We start from the raw sequence: 23,259 nt of genomic DNA on the forward strand, positions 1-23,259 counted from the left end.
AACACCACAAACAAAAAAAGTGTTCTTAGAAATTTTTTTTTTTTTTTTAATGTTGTTTTGTGCGAATGCGCGGAAGGGCTGAGCTACCCACCTTGGCCTCTGGGCCCACCACCATGTTCTTGAGCTCGACGATCTTGTCGTTGATGCTGCTGCGGTAACGGCGCTCGATGGCGTTGTGGGCGTTACGCTTCTCCCCCTTGTTGGGGGGCTTCACAGCAACCACCCTGCAACGACACAGTCGGGCAGAGGTCACGTGCTATGCCCGTCGTCCCGCCGCCACGTGGGACGGCAAATTCGGGCCATCTCCGAGTTCCCCGTTTGCGTTTAGCAGACACACTCAAATGAGGGATTCCGTGCATGCAAAAGGACTGCGGCTCCATCGCAATAAAAAGTCAGTCGCCGCTGGATTGCGCGTAATTTGGTATAAGGAAGCCGCAAATTCTCGCGCCTCCGCTTAACCACGAGGGAACCGGTCGAGCGTGCAGCTTCTTTTAGAGTACGGAGGAGGCCGGGGCTCGGGGCACGCCGGCGGAAATTAGTTTTGGACTCGGTTCGGACCATAACCAGATCCGAGCTCGGCTTGGGCCAGATCCGGGCCAGACTTGAACCGGATCTTGGCCGGACTCGAGACAGACAAAAGCGGTACTCTGGTCGGGCTCTTCTTTCGTAAACCCACCCAGCTGGGGCCAGGTTGGGCCTGCAACTTCCCACCCGTGTGGCATTCTACGGTCGGCGAGAGTACAGTGCTCGGGACGCGTCTCAGCCCGGTCCGTTTAGCAACCTACCCTGCCCATACGTCGAAAGTGGTCCCGAAATGACAACAAATGATGTAAAAAAAGTCTGAGTGTCCCGCAAAGAGCATGAATGCACGCGATTGCCGCTGTCGTTGCGGCCTCCCGACTCCCAAATGTTGAAGCTTCCGTGGACTGTCTGCGGCGGAAATGGCGCCCGCCTCGTCCAGCACCGATGCTGCGACACTGCCAGGATTGCAGCCGGCAACAGCATAACCCCTCTAAGACGTTGTCGGGTGGAGATCGAGGGACCACTTTTTTGGGCGCAGCAGATGCACCGGTCAAAGATGCGTTTCAGGCACCACGATGACAGGTTAATGGCAGGATATAGGGATCAACGAAAACTTTTTAGTAGGATTCCGATAAAAATTGGCACATGTGTTGGTAATGCCTGTATATATAGAAAAAACCAAAACATTATGATCATATTCCAATTACTTTTTTTTAAAATTTATTTACGAGACTTTTTGGCTTTGAATTTAGTGGCGAGCATAGTAAACGTGATAGAAAGCTGACTAGACTCTGGCAGCATTTCCAAATGCATGCTACACGACGTGACATTCTGGCATTTTTTATTTCTTGCACCAATTATTTTCAGTTAGTATTCCTTTTTATCTTGCCTGCAGGCACACAAATGGCATGCAGGTGAAGGAGCACATTATAAATTGAAGCGGAAATAATTCGAAAAAATAAGGATGTCAAGAAGTGGAGTGTAACTCTGAGAGTACAATAAAATGAGTGGAACAAAAATATTCCAAATGGTTCCCAAGATACCAGCTCCCCGAGCAAAAACAAAAAATACAGCCCCGAAAAACGATTTTTAAATTAATACTTCAACTTCACAAGCTAGTGCGAGTTATTATTTAAAGCACTTAAAAACAGTCTCCGGCAAAAAGTACTAATTGCATATTGCCAAGAAAAGGACCCTAAATGTGAAATATATAAACTTTCTGAAAAACAACTTTTTTTATATTTTTTTGCAAGTTGATTCCCACATACCCCCAAGAAATCTGCAGGACCTTTAAGTTGACAGTAAAGTGGAAGCTACACAACCGGCCCAACGAGGACACGGTTTTCGCTGCACTTTCACCTCAGGGGCGAGCGGGGTATACCGTGCATCGACACCGGGCCAACGACAGACGGGGAAAAGGGAGCAGGCCCGCGCCCACCTGCTCAGGCGGTCGGTGTCCAACACCAGGGGGATGGCAGAGGTGGTGAGCATGGGTGCGGTCTGGGGGGCGGCCACCACGGGTGCCGGAGAGAGGGGCGTGTACGCCAGGATGCTGCCCCCTCCGGCGCCCGCTCCCCCGTCCTTCACTAGCTGCTGCAGGAGCATCTGCTGCACCTGCGAGGAGGACGGTCTTAACGTCAAACGTGTCACGTTACCACGAGCGGGGCAACGTTGCCAGCGCATACTGAACGCTATGCAGAGAAACGGGGTTCCAACACCGCTCCGCCCGGATCTGTTTTCCCGTATTCTTCCGTAATGTTCCGGCCCATTCTCTGCCGTCGTCGAACGTTCTAGTTCACAACATTTCCGAAAGCACTGGGTGTATGAAAGCGGTGGTAACGCGCAGATTCGGTCGTCGACCGCACGTTTACTAGGGGAGTCGACGTATACACTTCCAACTACGTTTCATATTTCATTTTGATCAGACTGTTAGTCTTGATATTAGCAATAAACCATAAAAACTACAACGTCGACGATATGGATCAAAAAAGTGTTTAACTCAAAATATGTGTCGTTGAATTCATGGTGAGCTGCATTGTTAGTTGCGATGTGGATATCTGGCGCCGCAACAAAATCTGGCTTCTTCTGGGCGATAGCGTGACCCTTCATACACGATGCTTCGCGTATCATAGAAAACCGACGGAGTAGTCTCTGCAACTATCTGTTTCCGAATGCACCGACGCGTCCACTCAACTCGACGCAATCACATCCCTTCGTACTGCCATCCATATTTTTAGCCAACTGCATCTCACGGACGTACACGCCGTGCGAACGGTGCACCTACGGGCCTGCAGCAGAACGCGGCACTACAAACATAGCATCCACGAAGTGCTCGTGCACTTGCCGTGTGCAACAGAAGCCCGCGGAGTCACTTACGGCAATGAAGCTATCGCAGGGTGCTCCCAAATCCTCGGCCACGCAAACGAGTCTCTTTGGGATCTGCCGGAATTTTGAGGTGGCACGGGCATCCTCTTTGAGTGCCACACGACCCAGTCTCTCTAGACTACCACATCACATTCTTTGTTACCGCTGCCCTTAACATACTAGTATGGTAAAGGGGCGATCGTTTGCTGCCACTTTGGGACCGCTTTAGATGCATGGACAGCACGGTATGCTAAACAGATTCGTCGGGAGCATGTTTGAGGCACCATACTAAAAACAGGGCTGCGTTCTTGTGGTGCTTCACTGCAGATGACGTCGAAATGCAATAGCACTGTTTTTCTTCAGTCGAGACATCATTCTGCCGATTGAATTGAGATGAACTCCACAGCAGGTAACTAAGCATCGAATATCGTAGTGATTGCTCGTAGCCGAGCTAGTTGGTGATTCACGATTCTGAAAGATGCCAGCTGAACGTGGGAAGATACACAAAGAGAAAGAGAGAAAAAGGGACAAACACTGCTGAACTAGCAACCATTTACTGAAGACAAAACTCATCCTCTTCCAGACCCATTAGTTCCGAGACATGAAACTTCCTCCTCGACAGTTGTCTTATCATTATTTTCTGATCTCTACATTCAAGAGGTGACTTTTCCCGTCCTTTTTTTTCTCTCTCTCTTTGTGTATCCTCCTACATTCAGCTGGCATCTTTTAGAAGCATCAAATGTCCTTACATTTTTATTCAATAAAGATGCTTCGTTTTTTTTACTCCTTTTGTCTCTTTACCTGCCAAAGCGGCGTGAGGGTGCAATAAGAAGAGGAGGGGACAAGGCCAAATAGTTTTGTGTAACAGATGAGAACTTCCCCCCACCTTCTGGGTGGGCAGCTGGGAGAGGCGGGTGATGCGTTGCTGCTGCTGCTGCTGCTGCTCCTTCAGGGCCGCCAGCAGCTCCGCCACCGAGGGCATCGGAGCCGGCTGAACTGCCCGCCGGGGCGCCTGGTGCGAAAAGGGCCGCACCACCGTCACCTTCTGCTGCGGCGCCACCTGGGAGACGGGCACCTGGGACGGCGCCACCTGCGATGCCGGCAGGCACACCTGCGCACAAGGGAAGAGTCGTCTGCCTCGGCCGCCACCGTCCCTGCGACATGCACGACTGGCCCTTCCCTAACACACCATCCGCAACACATGTGCGGAAGCAGCATCAAAATGTAAGACCGGCGATTGTGGTGTACCCCCAGAAACTAAATGAGCCGCAACACCCAATGCCAGTCCTTTTCTGCGTCTGCAAACCCAACAACCTTCTCTTACCTCTAAAGAAGCGACCGAAGTCACAATCTCTCACTCTAAAGCTCCACAGAGTCATTAAAGTGTTCTCTTTGTCTCTCTCAATTTTTCATGAAGTTCAAAGAATGACACTTAACCTCCACTTCCACCGCACAGTTTGGACCTAGGTTTTTTTTTTAAAAAACTGGCAAGAACACCAAAAAAAGAATGAAGGATTGTTGCAGCTCAAGTTATTTGCTATAGCACCAGCTCAGTGTGACTACAAGTATGACGGAGCCAGAGTACCGCACTTCTTTTCCTTTTGCCCCCAGCTCCTTATTGGCAGGGAAAGGGTCACACGCACAAAATGATCCAAAGCGCTTCCAAGGAAAAGAGTTGCCGCCGCCGGCTCACCGTCGACCAAGGTCGCTGCTGCTGCTACAAGAGCAACGGTTGCTTCCCGCAATAGGAAGATGACAATAGAAGAGCATTGCAATATCCTACTCCGCAAGCAAAGCATATGCAGTTACTCCATCCTAGCTTGAAAGACTGCCATAGCTCGGGGTCGCACGAGGCACATGCCTCTTGCATTGGCACATTTCATGCCACTTTCATTTCATTTATTTACCCTCAAGGAATGTAGCACTACAGAGGGGAAGTAGGGAAACAGTGAAACATAGCAAGTACATCTGCGAAAAACAAACAGTAACAGAAAAATTCCGGTGAACAGGTCAGATAACAGTTTCCTGAAAAGATCACAGTTGGCAATTGAAGCAGCAGAGGCCGGGAGATGGCTCCACTCGAGGCAGGCAAGTGGCAAAAAATATTTATATAACGAGTTGGAATTGGCACAAGGAATTCCAACTTAATGATGGCAGTCGATATGCGAGGACACGTACAGAGGGAGTGAAATAAGCCTTTCACGCAGTGTAATGTTTTCCCTGGTGTCTACCAGACTGCCTCTCTCACATTCCCAGACATTTCCAGGTTTTCCCTGAATATTTCGATTAAGCTCCCTGACCATTACGAGAGAAGAAAATGCGGAAGACTGGGATGCAGTGGCTGTTGGGGCTGTTACTGTCTCATCCGGTGAATGCAGTGGCAGCTTACGCTGCCTAGCAACGCCTTGGGCCACTGTCACTAGGTGCCAAGGCCATCCACGCCACCAAATGCCGCACCATCACGCTTCGTTGCGTGTCATTGTGCCGCCCACATCGCCCATTTTTTCTGACTTGGCCAACCTTTTGACAATCCCCCGGACGATGTCCCAACTTTTAAAGATGGTTCCAAATTCCCTGACAATTGTTTTCAAGGTTGGTAGATGCCCCGGGTGTTGTTTCCGCTCGTACAAGACAAACAAAAACAGGTCAAGAGGCTTTAGCCGCACCTTGTGGGGCAGCAGGGTCCTCTTGGGGGCCTCCGGCTGCTGCTGCTGTGGGGGTGGGGGCAGAACCTCCTGCACGAAGAGGCCCCCTTGCTGCATGGCCTCTGGCCCCAGGCCCCCGTCAAACAGCTCCAAGTCCAGGTCCTCCTCCTTGATGCCCATCAAGGCCGGGTCGTCCGGCAGGGAGGGCAGGGAGCCGAGCAGCTCGTTGTCGAACAGCTCCGAGCTCCCGATGAGGGACTCCGGCATGAGGCTGAACATGTCTGCAAGGGTAACCTCATGCTACAGACACTGCTAGTTTGGGGGGGAAATGGGGGCACTATTTCATACGTTCCACGAGACAAACACCATCTGTTCTACGGCCGGTTTCCAGTCTAGAGTGCCACAAAGAGTGGTTACGAAACTATGATTTCACCACCAAGTCTTCCTTGGCACCATGTAATAAATTTTTACAAAATACACTTCGTCTTTTGCCAGGAACCGAGGCCAAACCTCTCGCTCCGTAGTCAAATGCACTGCCTCTGCACCAGTGGAGTGGCTTGGAAGGGTGCCGTTACTAGAGATGCCATGAACTTTTTTTCGAACACGAGGATGCATTTGCCATCTGGTGCACACGAAGCACGTACTCATGAACTTAATAAAAGACGCTACAACTTTTCACAGGTAGGGAGCTATACCTTGACATTCTGCAAGGTAAAATCGATCAGTGTTGTGGAGTTGCTACTCCAGAGTTGCAATGATTCCAGAATCACTCTGCCCATCCACGACCCCGGAATGGAATGGAATGACGGCAGCACTGGGGGGAATGGAATGAGAATGGAATCGGGCGCATTTTGCCCGGAATAAAGTGGTAATGAAATGGGCTCTGTTCTTAAGCGAGCTGTGTCGATGTGGTCAAAGGGGCTTGTGAAATGCCGTCATTGCATTTTAGGTAACTGACGGCCTGGTACTCTCACTGGCTCTTGTTCCTTCGAGAATGAAAGTGGCATCCCCAGTGAAGCAAACGAAACTGTAGAGTACTGGGAGGAAAAGGTCTCGTTCATGGCACTACGAGATGCAACAATGAGGCTGTTGTGACCATGTGCGATTACAGCACCAGTCATAGGCCACCAGGCAGGTACAACGCCACACCACCCGCGTTTCTTTGATGCGCGACTCCTCACTTGCCATACGACTCCTACAAGTGGAGGAAGTAGTCCTTTTGGGAAGAAAATAGGTGAAGTTTTGCCATCTGTTACGAGGCTCTTAGATGATATTGTAGTGAGCTTTTACGCTTGGCTGTGCTATCAATATCTGCAGTGTCACCATACTAATTGCCTCCATAGCTATGTGTGACCACCGCTGGGCTTAGTAGAATCAATGCTTTAGGGACGTGTTTTGCAAATTTTTGCAGTTGTCTATGCGTTAGATAATGTCAGCTTTATGCTGACGTGATTTGTTTATCAAGCTATCAAGATCCATTTTAATGGACCCAGTGTTTCCATTCCTAGGAGTTCAAAGGAATAAAATTATTGGAGACTGCAATTCCTTGGAATGGAGTTGGAATGAAATGGGGGTGCTTATTCCACAACACTGCAATCCATCTCTAAAACCTTTGGTAAAGGACTGAGATTCTTATGTTCAGGCACCGATTTTTCGAGCCCATTTTACAGTGAGCCCCTTGATTTACAACACCTTACAGTATAACGAAAGTCGGTGAAATTAACTGGTGCCGTTGCATCAGACACATCTACCTTTTGCACATCTATGTGTGCAAAAGGGAATGCAGTGGCCTCCCCGCTCAAATATTGCATTGATGATGTGCTCACCATCACTTGTCCTCTACTCTTCTATTTACTCTGCATTCTCGTCTTTCGTGCGCTGTGTTACAATTCTTGAAGATATACACCAACTAGCCTGCATCGCCGCCACAGAAAAGCTTTGTTTTCTTGCATAGGATTTTTTTTTTTGCAGACACTAAATTTAAAACTATTTATGGGTTTTACAGTCATTTATGCTGATACAATGTGGTAAAATGATAAAATGGCAATTAGCTGCGTTCATGCTACCACCTTATCACTGAAGGAATAGCGGTGTGCAATTGACCCATGGGATTTTTGCAGTATACTCGTTCGGTTTACCTCTACCTCCTGCACCAGTGCAAAAAAGTGTAGAACGACGTACTTCCAGGAAGTACACCTCCCTACACTTCTCTGCACCGGTGCGGGAGATGCAGGCAAGTCTAACAAGCCCAGTGTACAGTGCTGTCCGAGGAGCCGAAAAGGAATGGCGGGAACTGGCTGTATAAAACCCGCTGTCAGACGTCGAAAAGATTGAGGATCCGCAAACAAGCAGGCAAGGGCAGGCCAGAAACTGCTCTACCCCCTTTCTTTCTCTCCCTCTAATCAGTGTCACGTGGTAGATGGTGCGAAGGCAAGGAGGTGCATACAGGGCGTTCCCATCATTCATTGCGAGCGATTTTTCGAGATTTTTGCAAGAGGACAACGTTTTACTGGCGGCCACCGTTCTGGCGCCGTGCGAAAACAAACGCACGATCGAGCTCGGCGGTTAACCAGCGGAAGTGTGCTGGCCAGTTAGCGTCGTCCCGAACACCTGACGGCAAAGTTACATCAGCCGCGTCCGAAGAAGCACTCCAGTTGGCCCTCGACTCCCCTCGGAGACTTACCGTCAATATCAGAAGCAGATGAGTTGTCCATGTCCAAGCGGTCCGCGTCCCCTGAAGGGGAGGGCCGACAACCGATTATAAACTCAATCAATGTTTACTTCAATGTTTAGGCAGCGAAGATCTTGGCCACGCCGTCAACATCGTTCATGAGGTCCGTCGGAAACCACCGATGCATCAACAGACGAGTTTATCAACGCAACACATAACGCCACGAGACACTAGCCAATGAAGAACAGACCGCCGATCGGGTGATTTCATACGTCACGCTGGTTGCGTTCAAAAACTAAGTTGTTAGCCTTTGTGTACGTCAGTGGGTAATACCACATGACACTATATTGACTCACTCAAGTCAAAACTACAAGGGTCGTGTTCCACAATCTACTCGGTTTCACTCCTAGGGTAAGAGTTTTTTTACGTCGGTGTTTTAAAACCTAACCGACCTAACTGCGTCCAGCGTTTTTCAAAATGTGTTGTCACGTGACACAACCCGCCAGAGTAACTCGGATTCATTCGGGTAAGATTTGAAGACTCGACGATGATGATAACATATTTGATGATAACGTCTTCTAAGTTCAAATGAGAAGCGTGTGCCCCAACGTTGGTGTGCCCTTTTCTGTAGCAGAGTTTAATCTACAGGGTAAAACAAGGAGACGGCAGGCTCTTTAAATCGACCAAAAAATTCGGTTTCTTAACCTATCGCGCTACGACTTTGCGCAGCGTTGCCCAGAGATGGTGCATCTTTTTTTTTTTTTGTAAAATTTGCAAAGAGCGAACTTACCTGAGGAAAAAGTAAAGAAAGAAAAAGGCTTAGCTCCTATCGAAACCATCGAAACGCAGCGATGCCACCGGTCTGCAATCAACACGGCGCCGTTTTGCACGATAGACAAGAGATGGCGCAAGCGGTCGCGACGCCAACTGCCGCCAACGAACGAGCAGACGACGCCGAGAGCCGGCATATTTAGCAGACAAGAAACTGCAGTTCCTTGTTGTTGCCGTGCCTGTCTTTTTTTTTGTTTCTGCGACTGTCGCCGCCTGCGGAACGCGCGTCGCTTTTGAGTCGAAAAGATTTACTTAGGTTGTGAAAACCAGCTGAACTTACAGAAAAGGGGGGAGGAGAGAAAGGAGGAAAAAGCATCCGATCGCTGGACTACCTACTATTTATTAACCCTCGGCTTCTTCTTCTACTGGTCTGGTGGCGGTCCTTTTTACGTCTTCTTCTTTTTCCTTTTTCTTGATCTTCCTCTATCTTCATGGGCATTTTCGTCTCGCAGGAACTTCTTTTCACTTGTTTGTAGGGCAATGGATGGTGAACTAACGCAGTTGTCTTTTTGTTGATCTATGGCTAAGGCCTCAAGTAGTTCTCGGGCGAACCGATCTTTGTGGTGAGCTAGGATGCTTACCGTTTCAAGCTTAGCCTCACACATGCATTCTCTGCAATGAGCTGCTAGATGTCCAGGTGCAGCCAGGTTTCTTAAGTTTGCGGCATGTTCTCGCGTGCGGTCATTTATACAACGTCCCGTTTGCCCGATGTAGCTACGTCCACATGACAATGGTATGTTGTAAACTACTCCTTTGTCGCATGGAACGTATTCTGTCTTGTGTTTGGTGGTACACCTGCCTGTATTGTTAACCTGGGCTAGGTTGACCTTCCTGCACATTGCGTGTGCCTTGTTGGGTGCCGAGCATATGATATTTATGCCGTGTCTGCTTGCGATCTTTTTTAACCTGTGAGTTACCCCATGTATGTATGGGACCACCGCAAAAGGTGAACGGGAGATCTGCTTCGGTGGATCAAGGTCAGTGCGTTGACAAGTTCTTTTTATGTTGCGGCAAATCTTTTCACAAATGGAGGCCAGGAAGGGTTTCGGATATCCGGCCTCTTGAAGCCTGGACATTTGGGTTTCAAAACTTTTTACCATCTGATGGGGGCAGGGGGGCTATGTTGCGCTTTTTGCACTCCCAGGAGACTAGGGAGAGGGAAGTGACGTCAACGACACAGCAAACGCAGATTGGGTGTGGATTTCGTTTTCTTCTGTCAACATCCAATCTGCATTTGCTGTGTCGTTGACGTCACTTCCCTCTTCCAAGTCTCCTGGGAGTGCAAAAAGCGCAACATAGCCCTCCAGGTCTTCCTGAGGCTGGCTGAAAGAGCTGCAGTAGCGACCCCTTGTTTTACAATTTTGGAATGTTCGGATTCAAAGGGAAGGAACCCTTTCCCCGATCGCACTTCATATCTCCAACACAAATGTTCTGTTTGGAAGTTCAAGGCCAAATCAAGAAACCGTATGGAATTATCAACAGGGGGCTCGTAGGTGAATGTGAGCCCCATGCAGCTTGTCTGGAAATGCCTGAGGGTGGTGTGGAGGCATCCGTCTAGTGATTCATCAACTCCAGTTGTGCATAAAATAAGAAAATCGTCAACATACCTGAAAATAGCAGCAACTCGCGGGTCTTTTAAAACTTGCTGTATGGCTACCATGCGGCGAGAAAGATGTCGCACAGGTATGGGGCCACTTTTGAACCAATGCACACACCACTCTTCTGGACATACGGCCGATTTTGATGGGTTACTACCGTTGCGGACAAATAATATCTTAAAACCTCCAAGAAGGTTGATTTGGCCTTGAACTTCCAAACAGAACATTTGTGTTGGAGATATGAAGTGCGATCGGGGAAAGGGTTCCTTCCCTTTGAATCCGAACATTCCAAAATTGTAAAACAAGGGGTCGCTACTGCAGTTCTTTCAGCCAGCCTCAGGAAGACCTGCCCCCTTAAATCGACCGAATTTTCCGGTCGATTTAAAGAGCCTACCGTCTCCTTGTTTCACCCGGTATATAATCGTGTTACACAAAAAAAGAAAGTGGACGGAAAGAAAATCGCGACGTTTGGGTGGACGCCACAGATTCCCTTCCTTAAAGTCGCGTTGGGCACGCGACGCAGCTCAGAGAGCGAAGAAACTGGCAGCGTAGCTCCCATTATTGATTGGTAGTACAGGTAGGTGGTCACTTCCTCGATTTTTAGTTCGTGCAGTCACCGCCTGGTGCCGTCGGTATTTGGAAAAGGTCCATTGGAGCGCAGCTCTTGAGGAGGAAGGGTGAGTCGATTGGTGGGTACTGAAGGAAGGTTATGCCCCTCCTCTCCATCCCCTCCTCTCTTGCTCCCCTCCCATTTAGCGGAAAACTTTCTCTAAACTTTCTGCACAATTTAGCGGGGAAATTTTTCCGCTAAACTTAGCGGGGAAGTTTTCCGATAAATTTTTTTCGCTAAATTTAGCGGGAAATTTTTTTTTGCTAAATCTGGCGGGGAATTTTTCGATAAATTCAGTGGGAAATATTTTTGCCAAATTTAGAGGGGAAACTTTTCTGCTAAACTTAGCAGTGAATATTTCTCGCAGAATTGAGCGGAATAATTTCCCCATAAAATTTAGCAAACATTTTCCTGCCAAATTTGAGGGGGAAATTTTCCCATCATGCAATGCACGGTTACCCCGCTTGCATTATTCCCATAATGCGACGCGCACAATTACGCAGACAGCGACACGGGCGCCAACACCACTCATGCCGGAAACTGGTGCCTAAGAGCTGTGCTCTTAGAAATACACAGTGGCATACTGTTGCGGTACTGCGATGCTCTGCTTTGAACAAAAATTTGTAGAGCCTTTCCACTTCATGTTGAATCATACAACATGTTGAAGCTGTTATCTTTACGTCTAGGACGATGTCTAGAGGATGACGCCTAGGATGACCTCAAGGACGACCTCGAGGATGACATCTAGGACGACCTCAAGGACGACTTCTAGGACGACATCTAGGACGACTTCTAGGACAACCTCGAGGACAACGTCTAGGACGACCTCGAGGACAACTTTTAGGACGACCTCAAGGACGATGCCTAGGACTACCTTTCGGATGACCTCAAGGACGATTTCTAGGACGATTTCCAGGACGACCTCAAGGACGAATTCTAGGACGGTGCCTAGAGGACGACCTCTCGGACGACCTCAAAGACGACTTCTAGGATTACCTCGAGAACGAAGCCTAGAGGACGACGCCTAGGACGACTTCTACGACGACCTCGAGCACATGGCTTGCATTGACGTCACTTCAGCCGCCATTGCTCCGTACCATTCTCCTGTGCCCGTAAATTCTGCAGCCTACATTTGACACCACTGAATTTGTTTTTCTGGTCAAGGCTTGCCGAGAAGAGCAGATTCGATGGTGCCAAATGTTTGCCGCAGAAGGCTCCGTACAGGAACCTGGTACGGAGCAATGGCGGCTGATACGGTGCCATATGACGTCACGTGCAAGGCATCAAATTAGAAAAAGCTCCTGTAAAACAGAAAAAAAGAAGCCATTCGCTGACGCGCTCACGTTCGCAAAACTCGGCGCAGCAGACAATGCTGCGCCGAGTTTTACATTCAATTTTGCGACAGCAGCCGGGTGAACACGTCCCGAAAACGGAGAACCGACAAGAAGCCTTTATTACCTGTAACAAAGTGCTCGCTGCACACCTGTGTGTTCACGTTCGCGACCAGGTCGGCCCTGTTAATCTTCGCAAGCCACATGCTCCTTCGCTTCTTTGACAGTTCGTGTGTCCGCCGACACTCGGCGGAGATCACCTTCGGTACTTTGAAAAATCTCGCATCACTGACGGTGTTACGATCACGACGCTTGTTGCTCTTAGTCCTGTTTGCACATGCAACCATTCTACGGAGCGAAACCTTCGCTCAGCGAGGCAAACTGACGGCAACTCCAGGGAACTTCCTATGCAGCGATGACGATTTGGTACGGCGTAATGGCGACGGCCGTCCCAGCATGCAATTTTAATGACGTAGGTGCAAGGCATGTATAGAGATGATAACAAGGGATCAGGACCTCACTATCTAATAATGCCAGGGAAGGTTGGAAGGCTGATTCACGCTGGTTGCCCCCATTCTTTTTATTTATGCATACTTATATATCAAAAGCTCGTGCGCTGCAGAACCCAGGGTTCAATGCCACCCCTGCCCGTTTAAATCTGGATGAGTATCGTACAGGCGTGCGGTGGTCCTCACTACTGCGCAGGGCCGTACCCAGAAAAAAATTTCGGAGGGGGTTTTCGGGGACAACGGCGGCCATTTTGAAAGTGTCTATTGTCTTATTTTTGCCTATGAATCATGTGCATCGGTGGCATATAATGGAGAGTTACAGCAAACCGGAGAACCGGTCCCGATTTGGTACCCAGTAGCCGACCGGCGCCACTGCGCGTGCGCAGAGGTGGAGATTAAAATCGGCTGGCTGCCAGTGCACCGACCAGGGCCGTACCCAGAAAAAAATTTCGGGGGGGGTCAGAACCCCCTGGTTACGGCCCTGCTACTGCGCGTGGTGCACGTTCAGACCCCAGGCTAGCAGTTGTATTGCACTGGCTAAATTTCTTATCTACAGCTGGGAGACAAATCACCCATTGAGGCAGACTAAGTTCTAGTCTGCCTCAAACCACAACCGCGAAGAATGCTGTTAGGCCTAACACACATATTCTAATCATCAGAACTTTCATCTTGTATATTACATCATCACATAATCCTCTTCACTAGACGCGGCACCGCGGGCCTCCTTGGTACGGGCTGTTGCCTTTCTGCGGTGCCGCGGCTCTCCTGAGCAAATAAAGATGATTATGATTATTATGATTATTAGGCTGTATAAACATACACACACTCCAATTTTTTTCGGGGACCTAGCCCTTAACAGCTTCGCTGTAAAATTGACTTTTGCGCGCTACCATCCTTGTCTTCTGGGCTGTGGAACGCCTTCTAAGCATGTGCTGTTCATCTGCTGTCCAGTATATCGGACGCTGCGCATGCGTCCACAGCTGTGACTTGGCATTTTTTACACGGGTGATATGCGATGCAAAGGTCTATACAGCTGCTGTATTCCAAATTATCAGTGTCAACTTTTTTGTGAAGCATTATCAAGGCTATCGTAGAATACCGCACATCCGCTTCTACACTAAGCGCCCATACCCAAATTGGTAAGATGTGAGAAAATATGCACAGTACATTTATATGTAAAATTGATGACCAGACAAGTGCCCATCCCCCATTTTTTTGCGATATCTCTAAATTTTGAGTGGGCACTTGCCCGGTATTTTACGGCATTATTAAGCATGAATAAAATCAGCTAAAAGGAAAGGGAACTGTAGAAGAATACAGGAATGGGACAGACCCTGAACTCGTTTAAAAACTGTACTGCACTGCAGATAGTGCTACTGAAAGTTTGCTCGATCACACAGCAATCCCCGAGACCTTGTATAATAACTGCCCTGTAAATTTCTCTGGAGAGTTTTTTTACAGCGAAACTGTTTATGGCTAGGGTTCCGTGGATTTATCGTGTGCATCAACAAAAAAATCTTAGAGCCCTTCCACTTCACGTGAAGATAGAGGACCAGTGAAGCTGTTATCTTCACGACGTCTAGGACGAACGGTGTCTAGGACGACCTCAAAGATGACTTCTTGGACAGCCCCAAGGATGACGCCTAAAGGAAGACGTCTAGCAGGACTTCTAAGATGACCTCGAAGACGACGCCGAGAGGACCTCAAGGACTTTTAGGACGACCTCGAGGACAAAGTTTAGGACAACCTCGAGGACTTCTCGGACGAGCTCAAGGACGACACCTAGGAGGACTTCTAGGATGACCTCGAGGACCACGTCTAGGATGACCTTAAGGACGACTTCTAGGACGACCTCTCGAACGACCTCAAGGATGACGCCTAAAGGAAGACGTCTAGCAGGACTTCTAAGATGACCTCGAAGACGACGCCGAGAGGACCTCAAGGACTTTTAGGACGACCTCGAGGACAAAGTTTAGGACAACCTCGAGGACTTCTCGGATGAGCTCAAGGACGACACCTAGGACGACTTCTAGAATGACCTCGAGGACCACGTCTAGGACGACCTTAAGGACAACTTCTAGGACGACCTCTCGAACGACCTCAAGGATGGCGCCTAGAGAATGACCTCTTGGACGACTTCTAGGTCGACCTCGAGGGCAACGTCTAGGACGACCTCTCAGACGACCTCGAGGACGACGCCCAGAACGACCTTAAGGACTTCTAAAATGACCTCGAGGACAACGCCTAGGACGACCCCAAGTACAACTTTTAGGACGACCTCAAGGACGAGGCCCAAAGATGATAACAAGGGATCAGGACCTCACTATCTAATAATGCCAAGAAAGCATGACTCACGCTGGTTGCCCCTTTTGTTTTTATTTATTCATACTTGCCACGACCAATGGGGAGTTTTCTGTCGACATGTGAGGACGCATTTTTTCCCAGACCCTAGCGTATAACAGCTTCGCTGTAAAACTCGAGAGGGCTCGCACTGCCCTCTTTGTTGTCGTTCCAGGTGCTTCCGTGCCTAGTTTCCCTTCCTTCCGCCCGGTGGTGGTCCCGTCGCGAGTCTAGTTTCTTCCTGTTTTTCGGGGCGGTAATAGTCCTCGATGCGTGTGTGCGTATTTTTCGTCAAGATGACCCACAATGAAGACAATAGATGTGTTTGTACCTTTGTTCAAAATTTTGTCACGTCGCTTAACAGCTTCACTGGTCATCCACCTTCAGAGTGGAATGGCTCATATCGACCGATTATAGTGGTACTAGGCAGAGTTGGGTTGTAAGAACAAGCTTGACAGTACAGAGGTAGATGACCCCCCCCCCCCTCTCCGTTGATCTCAGGCACAGGTTATGCTCTCATAGCCCATCATAAATAACACTGTTCAGTTTGTGCTACATACATTCTTCCTGTATTCTTCTAGTTTCCCATCTTATTTTGCTGATTTTAGCCATGTTTAAAGCTTACAAGCTAGCCCAGCTCACCACCCTTTTATTGTCAAAGCTAGCAAAGTTCCTGGGGTACCCTCAAACCAACTTGAACAAGAACATGCAAATAAGAGGAAAGACAAAGCAACGTAGTGGTGCCAGCGTTCGGGGGGCAGTGGAAACTAAGGTAGCCCTGAAAATGTAGCAGAAAAAAGCTGACGCCGAGCAGTTTAAAAAGTTGCTGCCTTCGTCTTGCGACATTTTGCAATGAAGCCATGCAATGCTTTGCGTCGATATATTTCATATGATCATGTTGAAATGTTACAACCAAATGCAGCTTACAGTTAAGAGTGCCTCTTGAGCTTCCATATAATTTCGGAACTTAACCGTCAAATATTTGACATATTGAATTTGCAAAATGTAGAGTCCTTAAAGATAGGACATCTCTGGTAGCCTGAAAGATACCAGAAAAACTAGCTACAATTGCAACTGGGCATCCGATTCGTCCAAACAGTGCAATGACATAGACAGGGCAAAAGAAGACCGACAGATGAAAGTGCTGTCGGTCTTCAATGCCCACGTCATTGAGCTGTTTGTACAGGGTTTTCCCCCCTCCAAAAATATTTATTGTAGTTTTTTAGAGCAAAGCTGTTAAAGGCTAGTTTCTTCAGTATCATGTCCGTCAGCGAACAAATGATGACACGAAACTCTGGACAGCTACCGCCATCTATGAGCGACGGCGGCAACCAGACAACCGACTGTCTGGTTGCCGCCATCGCCCATAGATGGCGCAATCTTTCCAGTTTGGCTTGCAGACTTGTGGCCTGGCCATTACATCATTCCCACCATAGTACAGCTTCGCTGGTCTTCCTTCTTCACCAGTGGAAAGGCTGAAAGATTTTTCACCGCAAATCGAAAAAGGCATCGCCGAACATTCATTTTCCGCGCAAATGTTGCCCTAGTCGTCCGAAATAGAAGCTGAACTTTCAGAACGAACCACTATCTTACTCAAGAGTTATAAACAATTTTCTGAAATTTTCAACAAAAAAATGGCAGCCAACAAACTTCCCAAATGTATGGAGCTGAATAGTAACAGTTGCCAAAGACAGGCCACAATTTACTTTTCAGAAAATCAGAACTTTTGACTGAGATAACGGTTAGTTCTGAAGCTTTGGCGTCTGGTTTGGATTGCGAGTGCTACATTTGGGCGGAAAATAAGCGTTTGGCGATGCATACTTTATTTTCGAGGTAAAAAAACGCTGAAAGTTTGTTTTGGAACATGCTGCACTTCTATTCTTAAAACAACAATAAGGGGGAAAAGAAAGGCAACAATACTGGATTGCCATGCACCACAAGACACACCACACGTCCCTTTTTTGTACTTTATCACAAAGAAAAAAAAAACATTCAAAATAATTTACAGGAGGCACGTCGGCAGAAGTAGCTTCTTCAGCGGTGTAAAGAGGTACAAGACACGCAGGAAATGCAGCCGGGCTGCTGTTCCCCCTTCCAGGAGAGTCTCTTCCCACGCGCCGTTGGCCCGGCTCGGATGGACAAGGCTTGGCACGGCTTGGACCGGGGCGCCGCGGCCAGAGCCGCAGCCGTGAGCGGCCGGCGGCCGAGAGGTCTCAGGTACGTAGGGCAAGCTCCGAAGAACGGAGCGAGGCACTTGGTGCGTCGTCTGCTCCGCCTTCGGGAACAGGGACTGCACGTTTGATCGGAGGGGCCGTGAGGTCGGCCGCGATGGAGGCACATGCGGTGGCGTCGTCGTCACACTTGAACTCCGAACACGGGGTCCACCGTGTATTCGTAGCGCCGCGGTGTCGCTGGGGTGGCCGATGCGTCGACGGTGGGTGGCTCTGTGACCTCCGACTCTGGGGGCAGCGTGGGTACGGAAGACTGCGCCCTCGTCAGAAACGCCATTTTCTCCCTGTGCAAAGATGGGAGGAGCCACGTGTAAACCAATTAATTTCGCTTGGTTCAACTTGTGCGGTAGTTTTTGTTTGTGTAACGCGCACTATGCAAAAAAGCAGACAAAAAAAAAAGGATGCTAAGTTGATCAAAAAAAGAAGAATGTGCAGAATGGACTGTAAAAACACAAAGGCAACAAACATACAACGGCACCTTGCTATTAACAAACCATCCACACTGTTGAATTTCTCGAGACTACGTTTAATCTGTGAACTTGTGTCGGCAACGACGTGACTCGAATAACGCCGGTCCATGCCGCACTAAGCAATGGCCAACGTACGAGATAGGCCCAGTTACGGAACTGCTTGCAGACTCAGCTTCCACGAGAAGTACCCCCTCCCTTTTGTCGTTCGAAGCACCACAGTACTGTTGACGGCTCATACGGTGACCAATGTTCTCTACGGAAAAAAAGGGTTTTGAAACAGACCGTCTAGATGGCGCTTCACCATAATCTATGGAATCGACAGTTTAGAAGTAGAGAAAGTTTGTCTCAAACCACAGGGATGATCATTTGAAGCTCGAGGGCGGATGCCCCCAGCGAAAATTAGTTGCAAGTGCGCGTGCGCAGCGGTTTCGCGTGACGAGGAGAGGAGCGAGCAAAAAGGCGGAGGCACCGCAGATGACCAATGCGTTCGTCACCTTCTCGCAGCTCGTATTACAAACGTGGTCCATAAACCACGCGACCTTGATCAAGTAGTTGGAAACCCTCTGTAATGTAGGTTATCCACTATGGAACGCATAGTTTTGGAATGCGGCCTCTAGATGGAGCTTCGAACGACAGGTGGCAAAGTGGAGGGGGAGAGGGGGGTACCTCCTCTATGCGAGTTTTGCAACTGAGTTCATCTAGTAGCATTGGTTGTAGCACAAAAGTAGGAATAACTGTGAATCTGCCCGGCGTCATATTTATTAGCCTCCAGGTAAGGCTTTATCAAAATTATTGTTGCACTTCCTTTGCCCTGACCACGGTGACACTTTAAGTTGCACACGTCGCCAATAGACCAGTCCCACGAGCCAGTTCCGTTATGCCACCTCTGCTGCCACGCATCGTGGGAATAGTGGTCTTCCTGCAAGTGCAACAACCCCACTGCGAGTCTGCGCGAGCAGTGCACTGGTGCCTGCCTCTCCTAGAGTATGGAAAAAGGCAAATTCACACTCTCGTCACAGCACTACATCAACACTATAAAAAGCGCCGATGCAGCGCTGCCTCGAACGTAACTTAGCATCGACGCAGCACTGTATCACTAACATAGGGTACCACTAACATAGGGTGAAGTCGGCACTGCATCAGCAAGGTCCACGCTATTTCCGGTGCCAACTAATAGTGCTGCGGTGCATCTGTGAATGGGCTTCTATGACGGCACCACACATCCGTGGGATGCTCGGATATCGGTTCGTCATCGGGGCGGAACCGATGTAATTTGGCGAGGAACAAAGCAGAGCGAGCAAGACACTCACCTGAAGAAAGCCATGTCCGGCTGTTTTTTGCGGCTTTTGCGCAACCGGTATATTTCCCTCGACGTCTTCTTGAGCAACTTCTCGGTCTTCTTCTCCTCCACCGTCTGCCGGGTGGCCTGCAGAGCAGACGATGCTCAGTTAAGGCAGTGCACAGTCGGTCACTCCCGTCGCTGTCTAAACGACGAGAATATAAGCGAGGACAGTTGGGTTTTCTGGCCTCCGACACGAGCCGTCCCCCTTCTCTAGTGTCTCAGAAAGACCCCTTTTCATGCTTCTATTTCAAGGTCAAGCCGTGAACCTTGAAATAAAAGCGTGTCTTGCAATCACCCATATTGCACTAAATTGTTGTGGGAATGGAGGGGAAGGGGGGGTCTCTTCACTTTGTGATATACATGTTTTATCCAGGACCTTTAAAAAAATTAATTTTTTGAGAAATCAATGTTTTTTTAAGCTGGCTGACGTTGCATACTGTTAGATTAAAGGGCCTAAAACAACGGCCAAGTAGAAGATAGATGTACCCACCGAGCACTTGGTGCGCGTGCCTACTTGGCCACTGTATTTTCGGTGCTTTAATCCTCACAGGTTTTATACGGGAAACACTCCACAAAAAAGTTGAGTGGACGGAAAGTCGGCTTTACTTTACCACATAAAAGGTCACTCCAGCCAAATAAACCCCTGCCACAGTTTTGTCCCGATGAAGTCGGTAGAATTTCGTACCTCGGACTTCAAGCGTCATTCCAACACACTTTCTTGAAGTTTAGAAAGTTTGTTCGATATTGTATTTGTAACGAACTGCCGAAGCGCGCAACTCCAGTGACGTCCATAATTGGGACCCGCGCGCTCACTTTCCAGATTTTGACATTCAATCGCAAATGGCAGAGTCCTCTTGAAACGTTGAACAAAACGTACCTGACGGTCCGCGGCGGCCAAGACCTGGCGTAACTGCTCGTCGTCTGCCAACCATGCCGGAACTTCGGTTTCACCTGCGACAAACAAAAACAGTTATACAGACCATCACGATCGAGAAGAGACGCAAAATCTTTAAGCCGTCACACATCTCCAAAGGTTTGCAGAATCATCACTACGTCGTCATAGAAAGAGATACGCGCAGAACTTATGCCGCTCATTAGCCACGCTGCAACAACAACAGCATCTCTTCGCCCTTTCTGCATGACGTGGAATTTTCATTTTCGAGACTTATTTTTTCTTGAATTTAGGGGCCTTTTTTTTAGGGTTTGTAGTTTCAATAAATTTTGGTGTCAAATTTCAGTATTGGACAAAAAAAAAAAAAAAAGTCTCAGCTTATTGGTGCTTTTCTCAAACAATCCAGGACACAGGCTTCCCCAACGCCCAGGAAACACGCCGTTGATCTGAATACTTAAAAAACACAGCAACAAGAGAGAGAGAGAGAGAGATGAGCGGCATGGTTCCCAAAAAAAAGAAGTGGCTTCGCAAACGATTCAGTGCAGGCTGTGTTCTAAGTCAATGCAGAATAAAACTGCTGTTAAAAAAAATTTACTAATGTGAAGCTTAAGTTTCTTTGATTCAAGAACAGCTCCAATTAATTTTTTTTTTTCTTTGTTTCCCCCGGCTCTGATGAAACCCGCTCGGAAGTTAATGTTAGGGGTCGATTGTTATATAACAGAAACACAGAACCCTATTCACGACCTACAGAAACGTTGGCCCCAAAAGAAGAAAACGAACGAGTGAACTGAGTAGTGTAAATTCTTGCAGGGGCGCCTATCCAAAATGAAGAGATACAGGGTGAGAAACATGAGGTGAGCCATCTTTGAAGATGGCACAACCAAACTTTTGTCAAACATTAATGACAAACAAAGGGGCACCTGCTACAATCCGTGTCTGTGATATGCAGTGTCAGTTCCTATGTCACACAGGAACTGACACTGCACATCGCAGACACGGCAAATTTGGGTTTGACAACGCTATGCGATAAACAGATTGGAATTCACTACAAACCCCTGTGCCACAAGAAAGGGTACAGTCGACTCCTGTCAGTTTGACCTTGTTGGGACGTGCGAAATGGGGTAAAATTATACGAAAGCCGAATTAAAAGGTGTGCACGAAATACTGAATATCCGGCGCTTTAGGTAAGTTTGGGCCAAAACTTCTATAATGAGCCACCGCACGGCAATGGCAGCGGCCTTGTAATGTCCTTTGCACGTGCGGCGGCGGCGGTGATTGGCGGCCAGCGCTACTGCCGCTGCGTAGGAGCGCTTGCTGCTCCGCAGGGGTGTTGTAATGGTTTTGTGCTGAGACCCGGTTGTGTCCCGTGTCTCAACATGTGCTCTCTTTTTCTCTCCCTTCGCGATTCGGCGCTCACCTCAAAATTTTAAAAAGCGTTTATTCGCCGATGGGCGCGGCCAATCGCGTTTGTAACTTGCTCACCGCGTAATTCAAAAAAAAAAAAAGGCCAGTTTTTGTGCGTCACGCACGACCAATCGTGCTAGCAATTTTCCCATTGCCGGTTCTTTCTGAGTCGTATTAACCAATATTTTATATTTCAAGATCAAAATAACGAGTTTTTTTGAAAGCGCAGCTCTTAGGCGCCCGTTTCCGGCTTGAGCGGCATCGCCGTCGGCGTAACTGTGAGGTCACGTGACCCCGGTGATGTCACGTGACCTCGGTGACGTCACATGACCCCCTTCCCTCCTCCTCCTCCTCCTCCTCCTCAAGAGCTGCGCTCTAATTCAGTGTTACAGGAAGTTGTAAACAACTTTAGTTTTTTTCTATGGAAATGTATGGGCTTTTGCCGGGACCTTTAAACAGGGTCAAATTAAAAAATAAGTCGAATTAATGAAAGTCGACTGTACCGCAGACTGCAGATGCAGCAGATTCGTGTTTCATGGTGCAATAAACATGCAAAAACCGGCAACAAACGTGCGTGCCATGTAAACCAACATTGAGCACACAGATTGCAGAAAAAAACGCGAGACCGGTACCACAGGACACTTGTACCGGTAACGCAGATCGTGGAATTCATGCGTCCGATGTCCGAAAAGAATCTCACCAGCTGCGAGACTAGAGGGCGGGCAGTTTGGGAATCGAGGGGGGGGGGGGGGGGGGGGGAGGGCGATGTTTCGGGATTTTTATGTTACGAATAGGCAGCAACTATTTTCAACATCCACCATCAAAATACCTTTAAATTATTTCAACGTCTATGACATCCTTCAGTAGAATTTCAAAATAGTGGCTTCATCAGGTTTATTATTTCGAAATCCCCCGTCCCCATCAAAGCAGCCGTCGCAGTAGCAGCCGTTTTGTCGTTTCATTCTGTTTAGTTTCTGATGGTGTTGTCGGTGTTGTGTTGATATGTTGACGTATTCATGTGCTGCATGCCTAAGAAGTTTGAGTCCTAGTTGGCACTGGAAACGTCTCATTCAGCGTATGAGTGGAACTGGCTAGACGGTCGATACTTTGGGAAGTGACATGGCGATGTACCGAACTCTAGCACGTCATTTCGACACACGCCACACTTAAAATTTTGAATCTACAATAAGGGCGAACTGAATATCCCTCCACCTTGCCTGTAAGCAACGTCGTGCAAGTGCGTACACTATGTGACACAGAAATTTGGCAAACTTTGAGTGCCTCTATATTGTGCAAGCGTGTCTTCATAGGGTGCATCTGGCTCCAGCCTTATTTTTAACCGGGTTACGAGAGTTCATTATTTAGTTAGATTTATTTTTCATTTCGGTCCGTTTTAAAACGAGCGGGTTAACTACGAAACAATCGAGATGGTAAATGAAAAGCTGTGAATGCAAACATTGCCTCCTTGATGTTTCTTGACTGGTGCGAACGAACAACGG

The 23,259-nt window shown here is 48.3% G+C and overlaps 2 protein-coding genes across 4 annotated transcripts in view; both read right to left on the reverse strand.

Annotated features, from left to right (window-relative positions):
• LOC115326886 (sterol regulatory element-binding protein 1) overlaps window positions 1-8,482 on the reverse strand; it is a 37,613-nt gene extending 29,131 nt beyond the window's left edge. For 2 of the 3 annotated variants that reach the window (XM_029987829.4, XM_040499796.2), the window contains exons 1-5: window positions 8,215-8,482; window positions 5,553-5,812; window positions 3,773-3,997; window positions 1,961-2,136; window positions 92-224 (exon numbers count right to left, since the gene is read on the reverse strand). In XM_029987829.4, the coding sequence (XP_029843689.2) occupies window positions 92-224; window positions 1,961-2,136; window positions 3,773-3,997; window positions 5,553-5,812; window positions 8,215-8,245 (825 nt within the window). In that variant the 5' untranslated portion in view covers window positions 8,246-8,482. The remainder of the gene's footprint in view (window positions 1-91; window positions 225-1,960; window positions 2,137-3,772; window positions 3,998-5,552; window positions 5,813-8,214) is intronic. The other variant, XM_042289831.1, reaches the window with a different exon arrangement.
• An 8,892-nt stretch (window positions 8,483-17,374) lies between these two features.
• Window positions 17,375-23,259, reverse strand: part of LOC8029912 (protein WWC2) — a 45,467-nt gene continuing 39,582 nt past the window's right edge. The window contains exons 16-18 of the mRNA XM_042289832.1: window positions 20,342-20,415; window positions 19,433-19,548; window positions 17,375-17,936 (exon numbers count right to left, since the gene is read on the reverse strand). Of these exons, the coding sequence (XP_042145766.1) occupies window positions 17,777-17,936; window positions 19,433-19,548; window positions 20,342-20,415 (350 nt within the window). The 3' untranslated portion in view covers window positions 17,375-17,776. The remainder of the gene's footprint in view (window positions 17,937-19,432; window positions 19,549-20,341; window positions 20,416-23,259) is intronic.

Source organism: Ixodes scapularis, unplaced genomic scaffold (assembly GCF_016920785.2).
Source record: "Ixodes scapularis isolate PalLabHiFi unplaced genomic scaffold, ASM1692078v2 PGA_scaffold13__105_contigs__length_92229423, whole genome shotgun sequence".
Taxonomy (NCBI): domain Eukaryota; kingdom Metazoa; phylum Arthropoda; class Arachnida; order Ixodida; family Ixodidae; genus Ixodes; species Ixodes scapularis.